Source organism: Salmo trutta, chromosome 23 (assembly GCF_901001165.1).
Source record: "Salmo trutta chromosome 23, fSalTru1.1, whole genome shotgun sequence".
Taxonomy (NCBI): Eukaryota; Metazoa; Chordata; class Actinopteri; order Salmoniformes; family Salmonidae; genus Salmo; species Salmo trutta.
Genome location: NC_042979.1, coordinates 39703082 through 39727523, shown reverse-complemented (window position 1 = coordinate 39727523; position 24442 = coordinate 39703082). Strand labels below are relative to the sequence as shown.

At 40.0% G+C, this 24442-nt stretch overlaps 1 protein-coding gene and 1 long non-coding RNA gene across 2 annotated transcripts; both read right to left on the bottom strand.

Moving 5' to 3' along the window:
- Positions 1-5525: 5525 nt before the first annotated feature.
- On the bottom strand, positions 5526-8594 carry LOC115160040 (uncharacterized). The gene is made up of 4 exons (XR_003868986.1): positions 8148-8594; positions 6357-6615; positions 6095-6190; positions 5526-5921 (listed from the first exon to the last, which is right to left on the bottom strand). It is a non-coding gene; the product is annotated as an uncharacterized LOC115160040 (long non-coding RNA).
- An 8671-nt stretch (positions 8595-17265) lies between these two features.
- Positions 17266-19782, bottom strand: LOC115160033 (zinc finger protein OZF). The gene is made up of 2 exons (XM_029710270.1): positions 19471-19782; positions 17266-18836 (listed from the first exon to the last, which is right to left on the bottom strand). The coding sequence occupies exons 1-2, from the start codon at positions 19664-19666 to the stop codon at positions 17683-17685; spliced, it is 1350 nt and encodes a 449-aa protein (XP_029566130.1). The 5' UTR covers positions 19667-19782; the 3' UTR covers positions 17266-17682.
- Between the last annotated feature and the right edge of the window lie 4660 nt (positions 19783-24442).

Here is a 24442-nt window from a genome sequence, read left to right as displayed (position 1 = left end):
TGGGCCAATTGTGCAACGCCCTATGGGACTCAATCGCAGCCGGATGTGATACAGCCTGGATTTAAACCAGGGACTGTAGTGCCGCCTCTTGCATTGAGATAGACTGCTGCGCCATTCGGAAGCCCGAATGCAGGATGATGAATGCAGGATGATGGCCAAGCTAAAACAAAAGATTCTGAATCAATGGACTTGAAATCCATGCCAATGGAGGACATAGTTTTGTCTATCAAAGTGGGATCAATTGATGAAAACAAGATCATTATGGCACATCAAACAAGTCACTTATATACAGATCATGATGTTGATAATCAGACAGATGCTCATATAGAGGATGAAGGTGTCAGATTACCAGTAAAGACTCAACATCAATGGTCTTGGAAACCATGCCAATAGAGGAAATAGAATTTCAGCTTTTCTAAGTGGAATTAATTGTTGAAAATAAGATGAGTACAGCAACACAAACTAGTAACCTAAATAATGATTATGATGTTACATTGATAAACATAACTCAGAGGATGGGAGTGTCAGGTCATCAGTGAGAGATGAAACAAATTCAACATTCTAAATACGCTGCGGTCTATCAAAATGGAATAAGATGAAAGTGAATTTAGGATGAGTGAACAAAACATTAAGGACACCTGCTCTTTCCATGACATACCAGGGATCATCTAGACTGAGCCATGTCCCGAATTTTGGTCTTGAGCGGATGGTCTGGCAGCCGGAACATAATAATAAATCATTTGTAATGTCAAATCGACTGCAAGAAGCCCAAACAGATATTGACTAACATAATTTAAAATCTTGCTTACATTTGTATACGATCTCTGTTGTGTGGGAACAGACTTCCAAAATTAAAATCACCTAGAGCTGATTTCCTGGTGTTTTTAGTCTTTCATATCCAACAATGAAAACATTTTTTTTTTTTGCCCAGCAAACTTGGGGAGCCAAATAAAGCCACCCGTGGGTCACCAGTTGGGCAACCTTGAGATAGCTTGACCAGGTGAAAGACATTGAGGGTGAATGGGCAAGACAACATATTTAAGTGCCTTTGAATGGGGTATGGAAGTATGTGCCAAACGCACTGGTTTGTGTCAAACTGCAACGCTGCTGGGTTTTTCACGCTCAACAGTTTCCTGTGTGTATTAAGAATGGTCCACCAGCCAAAGGACATCCAGGCAATTTGACACAACTGTAGGAAGCATTGGAGTCAACATGGGCCAGCATCCCTGCGATACGCTTGACAGTTTGTAGTCCATACCATGACGAATTGAAGCTGTTCTGAGGGCATAAGGGGTGATGCAACTCAATATTAGGAAGGTGTCATTAATATTTTGTATACTCAGGGGCGATTTCGCAGACACCGATTAAGCCTAATCCTAGACTAACTGCACTGAAACTGGACTAACTGAATTGGCTTTTCTAAGACATGGTTTAATAGTCTCAGACTTGCCCTAGTCTAGATTTTTAAAAAGTCAAACTTCCAGAAGGACTATTAGAGTTAATCTAGATCTAAGTGAAAGCTTAGATTAAACCTGTCCAGAAGTAGGTTTAACTTCAGATTAATGGATGTTGGCCCCCAGGTTCACCTTGGCTCCCGAGTGGCGTAGCGGTCTAAAGCACTACAGACCCTGGTTCGATTTCAGGCTGTATCACAACCGGCCGTGATTGGGAGTCCCATAGGGCGGCGTCTGGGTTAGGGTTTGGCCGGGGTAGGCCGTCATTGTAAATAACAATTTGTTCTTAAATCGACTTTCCTAGCTAAAGCCAGGGCTTTCATCTGACTCTCTACAGAAGGCCCATCCCTCCTAGTACTTATCACCTTGAGATTTTTGGCATCTTGGACCTTCATTGTGAAACAGGAGATTTGTGTGGTGTAAGTGAACCGACTATTACCAATAGTCCACAAAGTCTGCAATGCTTTATGTGAACTGTAATAAATCCCTTGTGGGGACAAACTAATTTTGATTGGCTGGGCCTGGCTCCCCAGTGGGTGGGCCTAGCCCTCCCAGGCCCACCCATGGCTGCACCCCTGCCCAGTAATGTGAAATCCATAGATTAGGGCCAAATTAATTTATTTCAATTGACTGATTTCCTTATATGAACTGTAACTCAGTAAAATCTTTGAAATTATTGCATGTGGCATTTAGATTTTTGTTCAGTATAATTAGGCTAATCTATGGATTACTTACTTACCTTAGTCTGAGACGCCCTAGTCTAGAACCAATTAATCTGAAGTCAAGCAACATCTCAGAAAAACATTTTTTAAATCTGGATTAGTTTAAGTCGAATGAGCCTAGTACTGACTTCAACTAAAGTCAGTCTGGGAAACCACCCATCAGTGTATAAAACTGATTAAAGCAACAATTTTCAGCATCAGTTCCAGATAATAAAAATGTTACAATAAATTATACCATCATAAAAAAGTAAGACACTGAGAATACATGGGAAGGGACTAATGCGGATACAACTCAAGAATCAAGTCCTAAATGTATTATTCAAAAACCATAAATGCAGTGTCGCAAAAAAAATTTGATCCAATGCACTTCAAGCTAAAAAGGCTACTTTTCCTAAAAGTAATTTGAAATGGAAGTAACTAACCAAACAAGTTAAAGAGACATTCTCAAGTCTCTTACAAAGGAAAAATAGTACACCAAGGTGAACAGCTTAAAGCTGGGCATTAAAATCATGGGCATTCATATGGAGTTGGTCCCCCCTTTGCTGCTATAACAGCCTCCACTCTTCTGGGAAGGCTTTCCACTAGATGTTGAAACATTGCTGCAGGGATTTGCTTCCATTCAACCACAAGAGCATTAATCCCCGCAGCAATGTTCCAACATCTAGTGGAAAGCCTTTCCAAAAAGTGGGGGAGGCTGGTATAGCAGCAAAGGGGGGGGACCAACTCCATATTAATACCCATGACTTTGTAATGAGATGTTACATGAACATGTGTCCCACATACCTTTGGTCATATAAAGTATTTCCACACTATGAGGTTGGAATAATACTGTGAGAATGATAATTACCTTTTAGAGTAAGAGTTGTTTGAAAAGACCGGCTGACATTTCAGCCTGTTTTGGTGGGATGGAGTTTCTGGCGGCCTGGTGATAAATGAGTTAATAGCCCAATAAGGAAGAGTTCCAAACCTCTGCCAATAATAGCACTTTTCCCCTCCCCACTCCAACAGTCCCAGCAAAATTCTTGCTTGAGAAATTGCTCATTGCTAAAAAGCTATTTTAAATATATTTAACCATTTTAATTGAAAACAAGCAAAATTAGGTACTTCAATTGTTACCAAGAAATTATATGATATTGATATAAAAACAGCTGAATTGGACCTTTAAAAACAAGAATTCCTTCAAAATTCTTGCCCAACCAGGACAATCACCTGAGTAACTAATCTTGCGGTGCTATGTAGCTGACGGACAAAGTATTAATGTGTAGTTCTAATATTTTCACATGAATTAGGTGTTTAAGGATTTACACAATAGAAGAAAAAAAAACACAGTAAATGATTGAGCACAGTCAGAAATATACAACGTCTCCATGATAATGTGGGCTCATGAACATTGACTGACAGACTTATAGCAAAATCTCCAAGCATTACGGCAGGTATGCATCTCATTTCCTACGAGGCTTCCCAGAAACTCACCCGAGAACTTTTCACCCTGCTGAATACATCCATGTTGTTCCTGATGTCTGAAAGCAGGAAGTTGCCCCACTGTGAATGATAGAGATAATATCACAGAGTCTACATAACAGCAGCATTAAGGCAAGCACTCCTGTCTCTACCTCCTTTCCTACTTCTGAAAGTGTGGTCAGAAGGTTTACGAGACCGATCACGTGTTGCTGCCACACCATTACAGCTATGGTTTTTGTAGTGTCTTATGTCAGAAAAGCCCTTTCCACATCTCTTGCAATAATAAGGCCTAACTCCGGTGTGGACCTGCATGTGGGCTTTGACATTGTTGGCTTGGCTGAAACCTCTCCCGCAGACGTCACATTTGAATGGCTTCTCTCCCGTGTGGACTCGCTCATGCCTTTTGAGATTGCTGTTGACTGAGAAAGTCTTGTCACAATAACTGCATTTGAAGGGCTTTTCACCTGTATGGGTTCGCTCATGTCCTTTGAGAGCTTGCTTAAGAATGAATTTTCTTCCACAGTATTTACATTCATGGGGCTTCTCTCCACTGTGAAGTTTCATGTGATAGTCCAAAGTATTTTTATAGGCAAAGGTCTTTCCGCAAACGGAACAAGAGTATTGATTTTGTCCTGTGTGAATTTCTTGATGCTTTTTCAGAGTTAGCATGGAGCTGAAGCCATTCAAACATACATCACAACTGAATGGCTTTGTCGAGGTTCCCACTCCCCCAGGAATGTTCTCTCCTTCAGCTGTGTGCCATTTTATATTGTGCTGTCTCATTTGGTAATTGTAAATAAAAGTCTTTCCACATAGGTCACACATAAATGGCTTGGTTGCCCCATGACGGTGCATGTGAGCTTTTAGGTCGGTGGACTGAAGGTAGCTTTTCCCACACACTTTACATTTGTACGGTCTCTCCCCTGTGTGAAGAACTTGGTGTCTCTGAAGGTTTGCTTTATGGCCGAAAGCAGCTCCACAGGTCTCACATTTAAATGGCTTCTCCCCTGTATGGATTACCTTGTGGTTTTCAAGGCTGGATTTAGTTATAAAGCTCTTACCACACTCCGAGCATAAGTGTGGACGTTCACCTGTATGTCTTCGCATATGAATACTTAGGTCATAAGACAGTCTGTAACTCTTCCCACATTCAGCGCAGCTGTGTGGTTTTTCCCCGGTGTGGATTCTCTCGTGCCCCATATGCACGGCCCTTGATGTGAAACCCTTTCCACAAATCAGGCACTTGAACGGTCTCTCCACTGAATGAACAAGCCGATGTTGTGTCAGATCTTTCTTGGTAGAGAATATACGATCGCAAACTTTGCAACTGAATGTTTTTTCTCTGTGACGCAACATGTGATATTCGAGCTGCTTGGACATTCTGAATGTTTTGCCACATTGACCACAAGCGAATGGCCTCTCTCCTGTGTGAATTAGCATGTGACGTACAAGCAAGCGGTTCAGGTTGAAGACCTTGTCACAAACATCACACTTGAAGGGACTTGTGTGACTTAGCTTGTGAGCTTCCAGTAACCCCTTCCTGGTGAAGGTCTTCTGACACACATCACACTTGAAGGGTCTTGTATGCGTTAACTTGTGAACTCTCAACAACTCTTTCTTGCTGAAGGTCTTCTCACAAACATCACACTTGAAGCATTTGGTTTCTTTGGATCGTGTCCTTTTAGTAGTATTGCTGTTTTTCTGTCTTTCATGGCTGTCTCTCCCATTGTCCCCTGGCAGAGCAGCTCTCATATGCTCAACGTTGGATTCAGTGTCTCTTGGGGAGGGGTCTGTATTCAGTCCATCTGTGTCTCCCAGAGAGGAGTCATTCTCCAATGAAGATGTCTCTGTGGGTTTACTGCAAACCTTTGCAGGACCTAAATATAAAAAGGAATATGATGACACGCATTGTAAAACTGTGGCCCAAGTTAAGAGGACATAAGAAAACAAAGTTGTCCAAAATCAATTTGGTTAATTAGTCAAATAAAAATCAACCAATATATGGCAATATTTTGCAACAAAACGAACACAAGCGTTTCTTGGACAAGTTCAGGTAGTCACTCACAATTTTGGTTCCTAGTGTCCTGCTGAATGCTGGAGCGCATTCAGCAGGACACAACGGTGTGCAACATTTGATTCAACAGAAACAGCGCCGTTCTGAACGACCAGTCCAAGAATGTTGTGATTAAGTTGGCCCAGAGCGTGATTGTTTGCGGCACAAGTTTTGCGATTTGAAACAGTCACATATTGATCAGGCCAAACCAACTTGACCCACCAAACATACCTAAAAGATTGAAGAATAGCGTGTGCACCATTCAGGAAAAACATGTAGTTCAGGTACAACCCATCACGCAGCCAACAAACATTGAACTAAACCGTAGACAACATATAACTAAATTGAATGCACCCCTAGTTTGTCAACAATTATTGAAATGAACACCAACTTGAGGATATTACCTGCACGGACTGATGTTGCATTAGTGACAGGGTTTGCTTGACTGACATTCCCTGGCAATGCTGGACCCGCTGTCATTCCAGGCAACACTGGGAGATCTAAAAGTAACATGCAATATTACATTGAAATATTTACAACTCTTTTCCCTTTCTTTCCACACAATGTGTGTGATGTATCTTTGATAGTTTTGTTTATCAACTTACAGGGGGAAAAAATAAGCTAACTTGCTATAGACAGTAATGACTGTAGGTCTACAACACTCACCAAGTGGTTTAATTGCAAAGATGATGCCATTGTGCAGAACATGGGTAGGTCCTTTCGGTTCTGCTTGTGCCTGCACTTTAGCTAGAGACATTCTATAATGCTCAGCCTTCTCAGTTATTGTCTTCATATCTTCCTCCATCTGCTCCACCTTGGTCATCAGTTTCCCATTTTCATTTTGTAAACGTGAGGAGGCCACTAGGAATAGTTGGCAGATTTTACGAATAGCCTCCCCCATCACCAGATTCATTATGGTGCAAAGCTGTAGAGAAATTTTTAAAAGTAAACTGGTTAGCTAGCTACTAAACTGAACAAAAATACAAAACACAACATGTAGAGTGTTGGTCCCATGTTTCATGAGCAGAAATAAAATATTCCAGAAATGTTCCATATGCACAAAAAGCTTATTTCTCTCAAATTGTGCACAAATCTGTGAGCATTTCACCTTTGCCAAAATAATCCATCCACCTGACAGGTGTAGCATATCAAGAAGCTGAATAACAGCATGATCATTACACAGGTGCACCTTGTGCTGGGGACAATAAAAGGCCACCTCCAACATCATTTCAGAGAATTTGGCAGTACGTCCAACAGGCTTCACAACCGCAGACCACGTGTAACCACACCAGCACCACCACACATCTGGCTTCTTCACCTGTGGGATGGTCTGAGACCAGCCACCCGGACAGCTGATGAAACTGTGGGTTTGCACAAGCAAACAATTTATTCACAAACTGCCAGAAATCGTCTCTGGGAAGCTTATCTGCGTGCTCGTTGTCCTTACCAGGGTCTTGACCTGACTGCAGTTTGAAGTCGTAACCGACTTCAGTGGGAAAATGCTCACCTTCGATGGCCACTGGCACACTGGATAAGTGTAAACCACTTTCCTGTGGATATTAGACTACCTAACAGTATACAGCCAGCCACAGCTAGCTGCAACATAGCTTAGGGCTTGCCAGAAGATGCTGACCCTACTGTTACGCTTGTTTGCACTGGGGTCGAATGCAATCATGGTTACATTAAGACACCTCAAGTCTGGGATGGGACATGCACATTTTACCTTTATCAACACTGTGAAATTGAACAGATTGAAATACTGCTAGTATAAAAGAGCACAAAGCTCAATCTGAACATTAACACTAGTCTCTTGATGTCTGGTTAAATTGATAAGCACCTTGATAGGGCTTGGTTCATGCTCCCACAGGGACATATCTCCATGTTACAGCGCTTGTTTACGTGAGACAAAAGGCAACCCACCTGTGCCAATAAGTTATCTAGCATGCTCCGAACACCTGTCTGTAAGCGTAACTCGGGAAGTGTAGTTTCGTTGGATGGAGGCGCCCAGCTGTATGGATCTATGCAAAACTGATACAGTATGTACATTTTTTATTTGAATGATTTTTCGCTGATTAAAGATAAAGGACATTTTTTATCCTTATTATGGACGTTTCTAAACGTTATAACAGCGCGTCGGGATTGTTCACATGTAGTAGTGGGCGAAGCTAATGCCTGAAAACTGTAGGGAGAAGGGAGAATGCCGCCTAGTTTTCGAGAGCTAATGCCGCGTTTACGTGCTAGTCGGAAATAGGAGCCTCGTTCAACCAGTTATCAAGTCGGAAATGTCCGAATTGCCTAGTTCCGACTAGGACAAGAACGCGGCATAAGGTATAGCAGTAGTGACGTTACCTAGCTAAACAATTGAGAAAGCTAATTATCTAAAACTTTTGTTCGACGTTAACTGTAATCACTACGCACCCATCATCACGCTGCTCAGTAGTGTTTGTCAGTGCTCACCTCTCTCTCCGGTTTACTGCAGTCGTTAGCGTCCGAGTGTTGCGCGTTTGAAAGATGGCTAATTTCTTTCATTACAGTCTCGACGACAAAAGCCATAATCGATGTTGTTTCTGACTGGAACATATTGTAAGTTGACATTTTGCCCTCAGACTCATTCACCTAACGTTAAAATAAAATATATAGCTAGCTACATGTATATAGCTAGCTACATTTTGTTGTTGCTACGGCTGTGAAGCAGGCAATAACAGACATTTTTTGAAGTAACGAGGATTCTTCGCTGACGTTTAACGGCGGTTGGCATCCAATAAATGTTGCATTACCGCCATCTACTAGACTGGAGTACAACTCCCTTATACTTTGCTTGAATTTTTAAATAAATACATACCCTACCATTAACACGACACTCAGAAAAATATTTTTAAAAAATAACACCATTCTACTCCACTATTTGAAATCTATTTAGTCCTCCTACCTGAAAGGATGGGACACCACCGCTTAATAACACCCTGTAATTCGTCTGATGTCAAGTCTTGCACACCCAAATACCTCTCTGCATCTGCCACCTCAAACTACATTTTTCGGAGACTTGCGTTCTATCCCTGCAGTACAGTTGATAACCATTGCTATAAATCCAATCTTACTGAAACATATCACTTGTTGACCTATCCCTCTGTACTGGTACAGATCTACTACTCACACCACTCCTCTCAGGATCCCTCCCCCTTGACCCATCTTACTCTACTTTCTTCACTGCCTCAGCATATGACAACTTCTGCAGTACTCTAACCCTGGAAACTGTTATGGGTGTAAGATGGCACAGTGATGCCATCTGTTGGTAAATGTTAATTACTGCAACTCCAGTGTTTTACCGGTGTGCTTGAAATACCCGGATGTAATTGCAATATACTGAACAAGACTGGTTACTCGCATCCATGCCTCTGTCTCGTCATTTAACATTCAAACAGAAACCTCAACTGGCCTCTCTCGCACGGGACATTTCTGATCCCCAGCCCCATGGGCACCCCTACAATTAACACATACCACTACTTTCCCTTGTCTCATGCCCTTCTGCACACCTAGGAACCTCTCTCCTACACACTGCTGCCACATGCCCATAAGCTTGACACCTGTAACAACGTAATGTATTCAGCACAAAAGCTTGTACAGGATAAAGTATATATCCTAACATCACTGTCGGGCAAAGACGACATAAAAACTCAAAAGAACAGACAATGACTCTTCTGTTTCACCAGTCAGTCACGTCACCCTGTGTGTCGCACCAAACGATGAGCATCACAAACACCGGGAATCTTCCTCTTCAGTTGGTCAACTTTTACATTTACTGCTACACCAATTATCACTCCTTTCAATGGCACCATTTTTCTTGAGAGCAAAACAATTCACATGTCTTGCTCCCATTAGTTTAACGCGCAGCGCCATCTCCCTCTGACCAACAGAAACACAAACAATTATTACGACCACTTCTGGTTACCCTCACCGATTCCACAGCACCCAACTCTGTTTTTAGCCGCCCTGCAACCACAAATGGATCAGCCAAAAGGCAAGGGTCCACTTTTTCCAAAAACTTCACTCCTACTGTCAGACATCTTTACCCTGACCCTCAGTGCAAGCCTCAGGCTCCGATACTTCAACCTCATTCACTTCCATTTCTCCTCCTGTCTTCAGCTCACTCTGCTACTTTCTACCATCCTTCTTTAACAAACCATCTCCCTTTTTTCCACAATTTTTAACCGACTCAAGCTCACCCTCTTCCTCGCTTTTTCCCTCCATTCTTCCTCCGTATTCTTCTCCTTATGATAATACTGCACTTCTCCTGACACGTCTTGTTCTTGCTTTCTCAAGGGACGCCATTTAACCGGCTGTCACAATCTCCGTACAATCACCACAAACCCCTCGGGATTTTTTACCTTTATTTAACTAGGCAAGTCAATTAAGAACAAAATCTTATTTTCAATGAACAGTGGGTTAACTGCCTGTTCAGCGGCAGAACAACAGATTTGTACCTTCCCCAAGAAACGAGGATAGTAAACTCTTTCAGTGTTGTCAACTAATTTTCAGGGGAAGTTGCTAGAGACAGGTCGATTTGTTGCTAAATGACGTTGTGATGTCATTGCGTGATGACGTCATTACGTAGAATACACAATAACGTTACTCAAATTGACTGGCCATCTCGGCGAAAAATATGATTTGACATTTGTTAGTTTTGATTTGTTTGTATATTATCATATATTTTTATTTGTAAAAGTAATATAAACACAACATTTTATATGATCACATTTTTATTTTTAAACAACACATTGAATTATTGAACAATTACATATTATTGAACAATTACATTTTATTTATTTTCTTTTGAACTAGTAAACCTACACATTCTGAACAATTATAGTTTTACGCAGTGTTTTGGTAGTTAGTTATCATGCTACCTAACGGATCAACAATTACAGGTACAGGCTAATAACAAGGTATATATGCTATCTTATTGAACAAGCAACTTAACTCAAATAATGATATATGCACTAGGCATCTCTCTCCAGTTCTCTCCAGGTTGTTGTGCTGCTTGGCTGGCTCAATGGTTTCCTCCAGATATTGCCACTGTTTTCGCACACACTGCAGTACACACTGCCACCATCAGCTGTGTGTCTCCGCCAGTTCCAGAAAGTCCACTCCTTGCATATGTACTGTAAATATGATGAATCATAGATTGGCAAGGAAATCCTCATCTTCACTGTCCAACTGCATTGTCACGAAGCTGGAACCAGAGGATGGAGTGGCCTTAAAGCTGTATGCTGCTGTGGTGCCAAACTGCTGCAGAACTTCACTTGGTAGTTTATGCTGGTAACAGGTATCACCAGCCAGCTTCAGTGCGTACCGCACCAGGAGTATGGAGTTGAGAGTGTGCAGTGACATTCTATTTCTTAACTTTGACTTGACCACACTCATTTGGCTGAACAACCGTTCAACCTCCGCATTTGAGTGTGGCAAAGAGAGGGCAGCGAGTGCAGCTTTGCACAGTTCTTCAAATGGATTTGACCCGGAAGAATCCGTGTAGTTATTGACTTCACTCCAAAACTCGACTATTTTCAGTTGAGTCCCACCTAAACAGATGGATGTTTCTCCATTGGGAAACAATTTTATCAATTGTTTGGGGCTGGTATCCCAGTAGCTCAGTTACTTTAATAATTTCATTGGTGCCTTTATTGTGCTTTAGCGTTTCCTTAACACTGAACAAGGCCATGTTTCGCAAGGCTTCAAGGTTGTCTGGGAGCCTTGCTTGCAGCTCCTTGCTTAAAGCAACAATGTAGTTGATGCACTGTCTCCAAATGACCTTTTTGTCCTCTGGCACAAGACTGAGTTGGTACACTGCTCGCGAAAAGGTAGCGAAGGTATGGTGATGGACTGAGATTTCCATCAATGACATCCTTCAGAACATACATTTTTTGCCATAGGGTTGACTACTCTGCTGCAAATTGATGTTAAGCGGTGTACCAGATTGTCCAAAAGCTTGACAGGATCTGTTTTGCTCTCCCTCAAATGACTTCACTGCAACTTGTACGTCGGACAGGATTGATTTCAATAATGTCAGGTAGACATAGTTGGTCTCGTCCATGTACATGATGTGGAGCACATCTGCCATGTAGCAACGCTCACTGGCCTTGGTCAACTCAAAGTGGAGTTTCAGTTCTTCCCACTGGCTCAATATACGAGTTACCACAGGCTCAATCGATAGCCAACGTGTGGCACACACTTTGGTGATCTGCAGGGGTTTCTGGCCATAATTAATTGTGGCATACACTGCTTTTTACACCTTGCACCGTTTTGGGGAAATCGAAAACCAGTTGTAGGTTTCCCTGATTAAGTACTCAACACTCCTAGGAATGGTTTCTTTGGATCCTGCACAGACAGCCACTTGTAAAGAATGGCACACAGAGCGGATGAGTACCAAATTGGGAAATGCACATTCTTCCTTTAAAATCATGTCATCCCGTTGTGCACCCCAGTCATCACGGACGCAATATCAGTGCCAATACCCTGAAGATTCTCTTTTTTAAAGTTACACTTCTCAAGAAACTCAACTACCGCCTTTGCTATTGATCTGGCATCGCCACCCTCCAATTCAACCAGCCCGAGAAATGTGGACACAACGGTTCTTTTTTTAGCACTGAAATACCGAATCACCACACCCAGGTATTTCGAGACACTGACATCGGTGGACTCATCCAAAAGGAGACTGAACTTCTTATCCCCCACATCTGATGTTACCCTTTTGAGAAAAATAAGGACCCAGTACTCCCCTAATCATTTCTGTGCACTTGGTAGTTTGTTGCTGCCACAGAATCTGAAAAGGCAGCTATGCAAGCCATACTTAAATGGTCACATGCTAGCAGCAAACAATGCTCTGCAGTGGCCATTGCCATAGTAGGTTCTGCGCTTTTGCAGTTATCCACTTTTTTAACCAACTGTGGTAATTTTTTATTTTTTTTATTTATTTTATTTCACCTTTATTTAACCAGGTAGGCAAGTTGAGAACAAGTTCTCATTTACAATTGCGACCTGGCCAAGATAAAGCAAAGCAGTTCGACAACATACAAAAACACAGAGTTACACATGGAGTAAAACAACATACAATCAATGATGCACTAGAAAAAAAAAATAAAAAAAAAAAAAAAAAAATAAGACTATATACAATGTGAGCAAATGATGTGAGATAATGGAGGTAAAGGCAAAAAAATGCCATGGTGGCAGAGTAAATAAAGTATGGCAAGAAAAACACTGGAAAGGTAGATTTGTAGTTTGAAGAAAGTTAAAAGTTAAAATATAAATAATATGGTGCAAAGGAGCAAAATAAATAAAATAAATAAATACAGTAGGGGAAAAGGTAGTAGTTTGGGCTCAATTAAAGATGGGCTATGTACAGGTGCAGAGATCTGTGAGCTGCTCTGACAGCTGGTGCTTAAAGCTAGTGAGGGAGATAAGTGTTTCCAGTTTTAGAGATTTTTGTAGTTCGTTCCAGTCATTGGCAGCTGAGAACTGGAAGGAGAGACGACCAAAGGAGGAGTTGGCTTTAGGGGTGACCAGAGAGATATACCTGCTGGAGCGCGTGCTACAGGTGGGTGCTGCTATGGTGACCAGTGAGCGGAGATAAGGGGGGACTTTACCTAGCAGGGTCTTGTAGATGACCTGGAGCCAATGTGTTTGGATGTAGACTGGGTTGTGAGGGTTGTATTTATTTATATGCTTTGTATATCTGATTTGCAGTACGCACAGTATGCCCGGCAATCATCCCCAATTACTGGTGTTAAAATCAGGTACAGACTCTTTTCTGTACAATTTTGATTGAGACATGTTGATTGATGTTATAGGTTCTGTTCAAGACCAAACATTTGTGACCAACTATATTAATTGGGTTTGTCTCGTCGAACGCATACTACTGCTGCTGCAGTCAGCCAACAATGATTTGCAATTTGCTGAAATTGCTGCTGGCCTGCTGCTGCCTGTGCACGAGCTGAGTGACTGCTGCTGACGTCACTCACAATGCACCTTTGCAGCCAGGCACGTGTGTTGTGACTGAGTGTGTGTGACAGAGAAAATCGTTTTTGTGTCATTTAGAGGGAAAATGCGTGCATTTTAGCGTTTGAGTCACTTTTCAAAAGTTGCTAAAAGTTCCAAATACATTTTTTTAAAGTAGCTAAATTTGTTGCTAGGTGCTGTTTGAAAAAAGAAGTTGCCAGGGTACTCTGAAAAGTTGCTAAATCTAGCAACAAAATTGCTAAATTCGCATCACTGATCTCTTAGGTTAATAAATGGAGGAACGTATAACGCCTGCCCAGCATACTATCAGCCAATCACGTTCACGTTGTCATGGTGTGTCACATGGTTGCTAAATTAATCGTCACGAAAACCTTTGTAAAGAGCTAGGGTATAGTCACAGAACAATGAGATTAGATTCAAAACAATTGGGAACTCGGAAATCTCACACTTCCGAGCATTCAAAACAACTGGGAACTTTGAAAAAAAAACATGCTCCAACTGGGAAAAATCGATTTGAAAGGTCATCCAACTTGGTATTCTAACCAGGGAACTCGGGCCTCTTTCTAAGGCTCCGACCTGAAGATCACTGACGTCATGATTTGACCTCGTATTTTTACAATATCCCAGTTGTTTTCAACGCGGCAAATGGGCGTTAATACGAATCGAGTTTAGGTTCACCATCTCTTAATTTCTTAAAATACTTATTGCAAAGATTTTTTTATAACTAAACCAAGATAGACCAAAGCCTGTCGTTTCCAATGGGAACAAATTAGTCAAAGTGGGCAGAACAAGCAAGGAGGTGGGCAGAGCCAAGCACGAGCTAGTGAGATCCTATTGGCCCGTTCTAACATCATCTGCATATTTCCATTACAGAACGCCTACTCTGAAGTGCGCTTGTGCAATAACTTAATTAGCCTTTGCACTCTTTCTAAGCAACGCAATTTTTTACAACTTTGGCAAAGGGTAAAGTCTACAAGATTTAGTCCGCTTTGTTCATGGCATATTCTAGTTTTGGGATCAGAACTTGAGATCAAATGTTTCATCGATGAGAATATGCAGAATCCATCTTCTTCCACTGCCGTCCACTGGGCTTCCTCTTACTACCATATTTGGTAGTGAGTGGAAACACCAAGCAGATGCAATTCTAGGGGCTTTATTGGCAGGGAAACATATGTTTACTTTGCCAAAGCATGTGAAATAAACAAAACATTTACAGTAAATATTACACACACAAGTTCTAAAAGAATAAAGACATTTCAAATGGAATGCGTCGTTATTCTTGCCAGAAGCACAGATAGAACAATGAGACACACACACACACACACACACACACACACACACCCATAAAATGAGGTGAAACTGAGCTGCACTTCCTAACCTCCTGCCAAATGTATGACCATATTAGAGAGACATATTTCCCTCAGACTACAAACTCAAAGAATTCGAAAAAAAATACAATTTTGATAGACTCCCATATCTATTGGGTGAAATACGACAGTGTGTAAATACAACCCATATAAAGAATATATACAGTGTTGTAGCGATGTGCAAATAGTTAAAGTACAAAAGGGAAAATAAATAAATATGGGTTGTATTTACAATGGTGTTTGTTCTTCACTGGTTGCCCTTTTCTTGTGGCAACAGGTCACAAATATTGCTGATGTGATTGCACACTGGTATTTCACCCAATAGATATGGGAGTCTATCAAAATTGTATTTGTTTTTGAATTCTTTGAGTTTGTAGTCTGAGGGAAATATGTCTCTCTAATATGGTCATACATTTGGCAGGAGGTTAGCAAGTGCAGCTCAGTTTCACCTCATTTTATGGGTGTGTGTGTGTGTCTCATTGTTCTATCTGTGCTTCTGGCAAGAATAACGACGCATTCCGGGAATGGTCAGTGCCAGAGCCATAAGTTGTGTTCGAATACTCATACCACAGAACAATGAGACAGATATTTCACTAGATGTATAAATGTGAAGCATCCGGTTAGCGTTACCACTCACTACCAAATATGTGAGGAAGCCCACTGGCGGGCAGTGGGAGATGGATTTTAGCCAACCTTTTGCAAATGTTCAATTAAACACTTGATCTCAATACCGTTTTCTGTTCCAAAAACTAGAATCTGTTATGAACAGTGTGGACTAAGTTTTGTAGACTTTACCCTTTGCATTAGTTTTTAAAAATTGTGCTGTTTAGGAGTGCAAAGGCAAATTCAGTTATTGTACATGCACAAGACTATCCTACCGATCCTTGACTTCGGAAATGTCATTTACAAAATAGCCTCCAACACTCTTCTCAGCAAATTGGATGTAGTCTATCACCGTGCCATCCGTTTTGTCACTAAAGCCCCATATACTACCCACCACTGCGCCCTGTATGCTGTCATTGGCTGGCCCTCGCTACATATTCGTCACCAAACCCACTGGCTCCAGGTCATCTACAAGTCTTTGCTAGGTAAAGCCCCGCTTTATCTCAGCTCACTGGTCACCATAGCAGCACCCACCTGTAGCACATGCTCCAGCAGGTATTATTCACTGGTCATCCCCATAGCCAACTCCTCCTTTGGCCGCCTTTCCTTCCAGTTCTCTGCTGCCAATGAATGGAACGAATTGCAAAAAAAAAAATCACTGAATCTGAAGTCTTAAATCTCCCTCAATAACTTTAAGCATCAGCTGTCAGTGCAGCTTACCAAGCATTGCACCTGTACACAGCTCATCTGTAAATAGCTCACCCAACTACCTCATCCCTATATTTATCTTCTTGCTCTTTTGCACCCCAGTATCGCTACTTGCACATTCATCTTCTGCACATCTATCACTACAGTGTTAATGCTAAATTGTAATTATTTCACCACTATGGTCTATTTATTGCCTTACCTTCATAATCTTACTACATTTGCACACACTGTATATAGATTTTTGTATTGTGTTATTGACTGTACGTTTGTTTATCCCATGTGTAATTGTGTTGTTTTTGGTCGCACTGCTTTGCTTTATCTTGGCCAGGTCGCAGTTGTAAATGAGAACTTGTTCTAAACTGGCCTGCCTGGTTAAATAAAGGTGAAAAAAAAACACCTCCCAGAGTAGGTGTTCCCTAACAGAAAGGGACATTCCAAGGATTCCAGTTAACACAGACCATTTTGGAATCCTCCAGAATAAGAGTCCTGTCCTGTTTACTTTGTAAACAAATAATTAGGGGGAAAATATGCCCTATTATCGACATATTTAATACTAGTTATCATCCAAATAATTTAATGTATTTTTAAGCTATTGTGATTTCTATGACCATTTTATGCTTGAACAATTTTTGTTGTTGTTGGACTATACACAAATTTCTGTAAATTGTGTTGCAGTAAAAGTGGGGTCCATTCTACCCAGGAGCACCTCTAGTTTCTAAATCCACCGTTTACACACCCAGGGTGGTTGTGCAAATTTTTTGGCCATTAATACTGGGAAATCTGCTTAAAGTCCTCCAGTCTCCCTTTCACCTCATTTAACTCCTGATTTACTTTAAAAAAGGCTGATCTCAATAGGTGGTCCAGGTATGATGTGACATGACAAGTGGGGGCCTTACCTCTTATATTTTAGCAGAAGAGGAATTGTCACATACAAAAACAAACTTTTTACATTGCCAGGAGTCCTACCCAAACAAATCATATTGATTAATATTAGTGCCTGTTTTTAATTGTATTTAAAATAGTGCCATATTGGTTAAATCAGACCATTTGTTTTGTAAATATGAATTTGACCTATAAATTATTAGCAGTTGAATTAAATATACTAAATCCTTATCAATCTCATTTCTGAAATAAGTAATTACCAAAGCCATTCAATTGTACCACATGTCCTGTTTGTCAATGCAAAACATTACACTATAAATACAGGTAAAATATTTATGAAAAAATGATCTCCTCCATTCCACAGAAATAACAATTATAATTCATATTCAGCTTGGAACTTTACAAAACATTTGTACGTGGTCTCATTCATTAGGACTATTCCTTCTATGAGTTCGCAGATGTCTTTTTAGACTTGATTTTAACTTCAAGTGAGTTCCACACAAATGACATTGAACTCCCTCCCCTGTATGAATCTTCATATGCGCTGTCAGGCTTCCCTTCAGACTGAAGCATTTGCCACATTCGTTACAGCGATGTGGTTTCTCCTCTGTGTGAGTCATCATATGCTTTGGAAGGCTTCCCTTGTCGCTGAAGCATTTGCCACATTCTTTGCATTGAAATGGTTTCTCCCCAGTGTGAATCCTCACATGCTTTATCAGGTCTCCCTTAAAGGTGTAGGCTTTGTCACATTCTTTGCACTGATGCGATTTCTCAGTGTGATTTTTCTGATGCACTTTCAGACCACCTGCAGTCGTCATGCATTTCCCACACACATCACATTTAAAAGCCTCCCCTGTATGAGTACCCATATGATTTTTCAGGATGGACTTGTGAAGGAAACGTTTGCCACATTCAGTGCAGCAGTGTTTTTTCTCCTCTGTGTGAAGCTTCATATGCTGGGTCATATGGTCCTTCCGGATGAAACATTTCCCACAAGTGTCGCACATGTGTCGTCTCTCCTCACTGTGCCGATATTGCCGATGCCGTTGCAGATTACGTGCTTTCTCAAAGCATTTTCCACACACATCACATTTCAGATCAGGAAACTCACAGTTTTTTTTCTTTGGCTGTCCTGTTAGTCTCTCTTCACTGTGCAGATTTAGCTGATGCCTTTTCAGACTACGTGCTGCTGTAAAGCATTTCCCGCACACGTCACATTTCAGATCAGGCAACTCACTGGTTCCTTTCCTTGGCCGTCCTCTTCCTCTCTTTGATTTGAGAGGCTTTAATCCTGACAGTGGTATTCTACTCTCCACTCCATCCACGTTTCCATTTTCACTGTTGTCACTGTCTGGACTTACTTCAGAGGGGGGCTCATAGTCACTGGTTGATTCAGATTCTCTGTTGTGGCTCTCGCCATCAGATTCTGTTTGGTTCTCCACAGTTATGATGTTGAAAGTGTCCCACATAGACTCTTCGGTATCCGACTCCACCGGCCCCAGACCAGGGCTCCATTCCTGCTCACAGTGACTCTGGTCAGGAATAACCTCTTCAGTGAGAGTGAGCTGCTGGAGGTCTGGAGAAAGAATCAAATGTATTTATTTAACTAGGAAAGTCAGTTAAGAACATTCTTATTTACAATGACGGCCTGCCCAGGACAAACCCTAACCTGGACCAATTGTGCTCCACCCTATGGGACTCCCAATAACGGCAAGTTATGACATAGCCTGGAATCGAACCAGGGTCTGTAGTGACACCCCTTGCACTGAGATGCAGTGTCTTAGACAGCAGTGCCACTCAGGAACAAAATAAATGCCGAAATTGAAGAAATAGGACTACTTTGACTGATTTATCGGATTGAACACACGAGTCCCAGTAAAATATAATACCTTTTCAAAAACGGATTAAAGACCATTTTAGACAAAATGGCATATAGAACACTTTTTTTTTAAATGCATTTAATGGACAATGGTCACATTTTCTTTAAATATTTCGTCGTGAAATTGGTATGCTATTAAATTGTAATTAAAGTAATTGTACATGCTTGCTAGCTAACGTTATGTAGTTAGCCATTCTACTTGCGTATCCCCCACATCTTTTATTGTTACTCGTCAGTATATGCTAATGTACTAACCAAAGCCTCACATTTTAATGATTCATATTGGCCTACACTGTAAATGCATGTCAAACAGAAACACGTCGTCACAAACCTGCTAATCTTTGCAATTTTATCTCTGGTTTGAAAACCAAATCCAGCAGTTTTCGTAGACGTACAACCGCCCGCTTCAAACGGAAGATTTCTCCCTGGTACTCTGCTATCGTTGTTTTAACTGCCACGGATATCTCCAGGGGAACTGCAGCTAATTTTTCATCGAGAACCTCATTAAGTACCTGTAGTTTAGACATTGTGGGGTCGAAAAAGAGTGGGAGAAGCTATTGATTTTTGTGCTGCTTAAGAGTTGCTATAGCTAGCTAGCTACAAAAACTGGTGCGAAGTAGGCCAGAATGACTAAGTACTTCCAGGTCTGATTTTTGGGAATATTTCAGAATAAGAGTCCTGTATCAAATCAAATAATGTTATTTGTCACATGCTTCGTAATCAACAGGTGTGGACTAACAATGAAATGCTTACTTACAGGCCCTTCCCAACAATGCAGAGTGATATATAATATATATATATATATATATATAATATATATATATATATATATACCGGTCAAACGTTTTAGAACACCTACTCATTTGAGGGTTTTTCTTTATTTTACTATTTTCTACATTGTAGAATAATAGTGAAGACGTCAAAACTATGAACTAACACATATGGAATCATGTAGTAACCAAAAAGGTGTTAAACAAATCAACATATATTTTATATTTGAGAATTTTCAAAGTAGCCACCCTTTGCTTTGATGACAGCTATGCACAATCTTGGCATTCTCTCAACCAGCTTCATGAGGTAGTCACCTGGAATGCTTTTCAATTAATAGGTGTGCCTTGTTAATTTGTGAAATTTCTTTCCTTCTTAATGCGTTTGAGCCAATCAGTTGTGTTGTGACAAGGTAGGGATGGTATACAGAAGATAGCCCTATTTGGTAAAAGACCAAGTCAATATTATGGCAAGAACAGCTCACACAAGCAAAGAGAAACGGTAGTCCGTCATTACTTTAAGGTCAGTCAATCTGTTAAATTGAGAGAAGACGTACACTTTGATGTGAAGGAGCTGGTTGTAGCCCAGGAGAACGCAGCTGAAGCCTTCATGGAGTGTTTGGAACAGGAGATCGCTGAGCTGAAGAAGAGCGAGGTTGAGCTGGAGAACCTCACACAGAGGCACACATCCATTTCCTGGAGGTAACCTCACTGAATGATTGTCTGTCTGTCATTGAAAAAGGTACTCATTATTGTGGGGTGGGTTTCCCAAATCCTTCATAGGATGCTGGTAGTACGTATATAACATTATTTTACTTGTCAACCTAGACTCACATCTCTTGAACATCAAAGAGCTTCATTGATTGACTGTCAAACTCTCTTTCTCTCTCCTCCCCCTGTCAGAGTGATGCTTTACCATTTTTATTTAACCAGGTAGGCCAGTTGAGAACAAGTTCTCATTTACAACTGCGACCTGGCCAAGATAAAGCAAAGCAGTGCGACAAAAAAAACATACCAGAATACCATGCCATATTCTGTGAATCGATTATACATTTACAAATGTTAGTCATTCAGCAGATACTCTTATCTAGAGCGATTTACAGAAGCAATTAGGGTTAAGTGCCTTGCTCAAGGGGACATCAACAGATTTTTTACCTAGTCGGCTCAGGGATTCGAACCCCCAACTTATTGGTTACTGGCCCAAAACTCTTAACCGCTATGCTACCTGCCGATAAATTAATCTCAGAGGGTTGACTGTCACATATTAAGCTCTCTGTAGTCTAGATAGATTAGAGATTATTTCTCCCAAATCCTAGGATTGTGAAAATGGAAGTTCTCTCTGGGAAAATTAATGTATTAATTTCTAATCCAGCTAATGTTTTAGAGGTATTACCTCTGAAGACAGCATAGGAGGAGAGTGAGAAAGTGTTTCTGTTTATTTGTTTTATTTCAGACTTTGATGCTACTGTACATAATTTGTAAACCAGTGCCAATTATGAATGCAAAAACTATGAAAAATGCTTATGATAGGCCTAGTACTATCAAAAAAATATTGTGATAAGTGGTTGTTTTACCTACGTTAGTTGAAGGCACGGATTGTACAGTGCTCTGGATAGGTGTTTGCTAAATGACTAAAATGTAATGTAAAATGTCAGCATAACACATTACAAGGCAGCAAAATACAATTCAACATGTATTTATTTTTTATAAATAGCTGACAATGTTCCAGCAAAGTCCCATGAATTTCACATGTGAGGGTGGGTGGCAGGATAAGCCTACGACAAAGTTGTACATTCAAACTGTGGGTAGAATTAGAAACCCTGCATTTTCAATAGTCCTTTGCTGGAATGTTACAGATAATATCTTCCTTATTTTTAGTCTGCTGGACTAAACCAAAGCAAGTATGTAATGACATCACTAGAGGGCAGCAATATAGAGGGGAAGGGGGAGAAATGTACTAGCCCTGAGTTGACCACAGTCAGGTTATGCCTGGATGTGAAGTGTGCTACATTCAAATAAACCACCTCTGCATCTCTCCTATGGTTGGACAACACAATAAGGAATTTCTCACTTGGTTTTGATGTCTCTGGCATCACTGTACCTGGGACATCTAGCCTACATCTAGCTTTATCGGGGCGGCAGGTAGCCTAGTGTTTCAACCATTGGACTAGTAACCGAAAGGTTGCTAGATCAAATCCCCGAGCTGACAAGGTAAAAATGTCATTCTGCCCCTGAACAAGGCAGTTTCTAGGTGTCATTGAAAATAAAAATGTGTTCTTAACTGACAAGTTAAATAAAGGTAAAATAAAACATGACTTGCCTAGTTAAATAAAAACATATACATATTACCTGGACTAACCTGTGCCCCCGCACATTGATTCTGTACCACGTGTATATAGCCTCGCTACTGTTATTTTATTGTTGCTCTTTAATGATTTTTTATTTATTTATTTTTACTTTAGTTTATTTGAGTAAATACTTTCTTAACACTTATTTTTCTTACAACTGTATTGTTGGTTAAGGGCTTGTAAATAAGCATTTCACTGTAAGGTCTACACCTGTTGTATTCGGCGCATGTGACAAATAACATTTGATTTGATGAGCATTTATGCTGTCGTTCCTGCAGGCTGCATATAATATATTTAAGCAATAAGGCACGAGGGGGTGTGGTATATAGCCAATATACCATGGCTAAGGGCTGTTCTTACACACAACGCAACATAGAGTGCCTGGATACAGCCCTTAGCGGTGGTATATTGGCCATATACCGCAAACCCCCGAGGTGCCTTATTGCTATTATAAACTGGTTACCAATGTAATTAGAGCAGTAAAAATACATGTTTTGTCATACCTGTGGTATATGGTCTGATATACTGCGGCTATCAGCCAGTCAGCATTCAGGGCTCGAACCAACCAGATATAAAAAAAATATATATATATATTTTTTTATTACTGGGTGCGTTCGAGCCCTGAATGCTGACAGAATATATATATATATATATATATATATATATATATATATATATATATATATACATATATATACATATATATATATATATATATATATATATATATATATATATATATATATATATATATACATATATATACATATACATATATATATATATATATATATATATATATATATACATATATATACATATACATATATATATATATATATATATATATATATATATATATATATACATATATATATATACATATATATATATACATATATATATATATATATATATATATATATATATTCTACAGGGTTGGGTAGGTTACTTTCTAAATGTAATCAGTTACTTTTAGATTACTTTCCCCTTAAGAGGCATTAGAAGAAGACAAAACATGTATGTTACCAATTGAACAACATCTATTGCAGGATAAATCAATGTTAAAGTGTACATAGCTGGCCATACATGGATGTTACATTTTACTTTATGGTTTGGTTATGTAGGCTTCTTCTAACCCATCAGCTTTCTACTACATATAATAATAAGATAAAATTTTATATTTATCACTTTATATTTATCACTTATAAGTCCAAAATGGATGTAGCAACTACATATTGTTCTTTTAAGTCTATAAAATGTGTACGAGTTTGAGAATGTGTCCATTAAGCCTAAGGATAAAAACATTTTTATCAGCGTGAATTAGATTAAGCAATAAAACCCCCACTTTTATTCCATAGGCTGGGTTCCGCACTATGCAGCTGTCGCAAGAGCTCATTTTTCACTGACTGTCCACTGGTTTCAAAAACAATGTTTGATAGGCAGCTTAAACTTCTTGAATTCAACCATTATTTGGTTTAAATATCACACATTTAGATTTGTGAACAGCCATCCACAAAAACCACAATCCGTAAGGCGCAAATAGCTAAATGAGAGAGTAGCAGTGTGATTCACATCAATGCGCTATGTAGATATCAATAATAAGTGATGTCCGTATCACCGTAGACTACACCACTGTTGTCATCCTTACCTCCAAGCGTTTATTCAAGTTAGATCATCTTTGGATGCCGACACCAGTTGCACCATTGGAAGACATAACTTGGACTGTAACCTACAAAAGCCTATTCCTATAATATTTTTCCCGCGATCCATCAAATACATTTGGTGTGTCATCTCGCTCAGGTGGAACAAATTTAAATTTGCGCCTTTTTTTCAATGCTGATTTGAATGTCACTGAGAAAACAGAGAAGTGTCAAATATTTTTTATCGTAAACATTCTTTCTGAATATAAAAGTAATCCTCAAAGTAATCACATGTTTTTTCAAAAGTATCTGTAATCTAATTACAGTATTTTTGCTAGTAATGTAACTGATTACAGGTAGTTTCTTTGTAATCCCTTACATGTAATCCGTTACTCCCCAACCCTGTATTAACTGTACCAGTCAAAAGTTTGGACACAGTTACTCATTCAAGGGTTTTTCTTTATTTTTACTATTTTCTACATTGTAGAATAATAGTGAAGACAACACCATATGTGTTATTTCATAGCGTTATCATGTAGTAACCA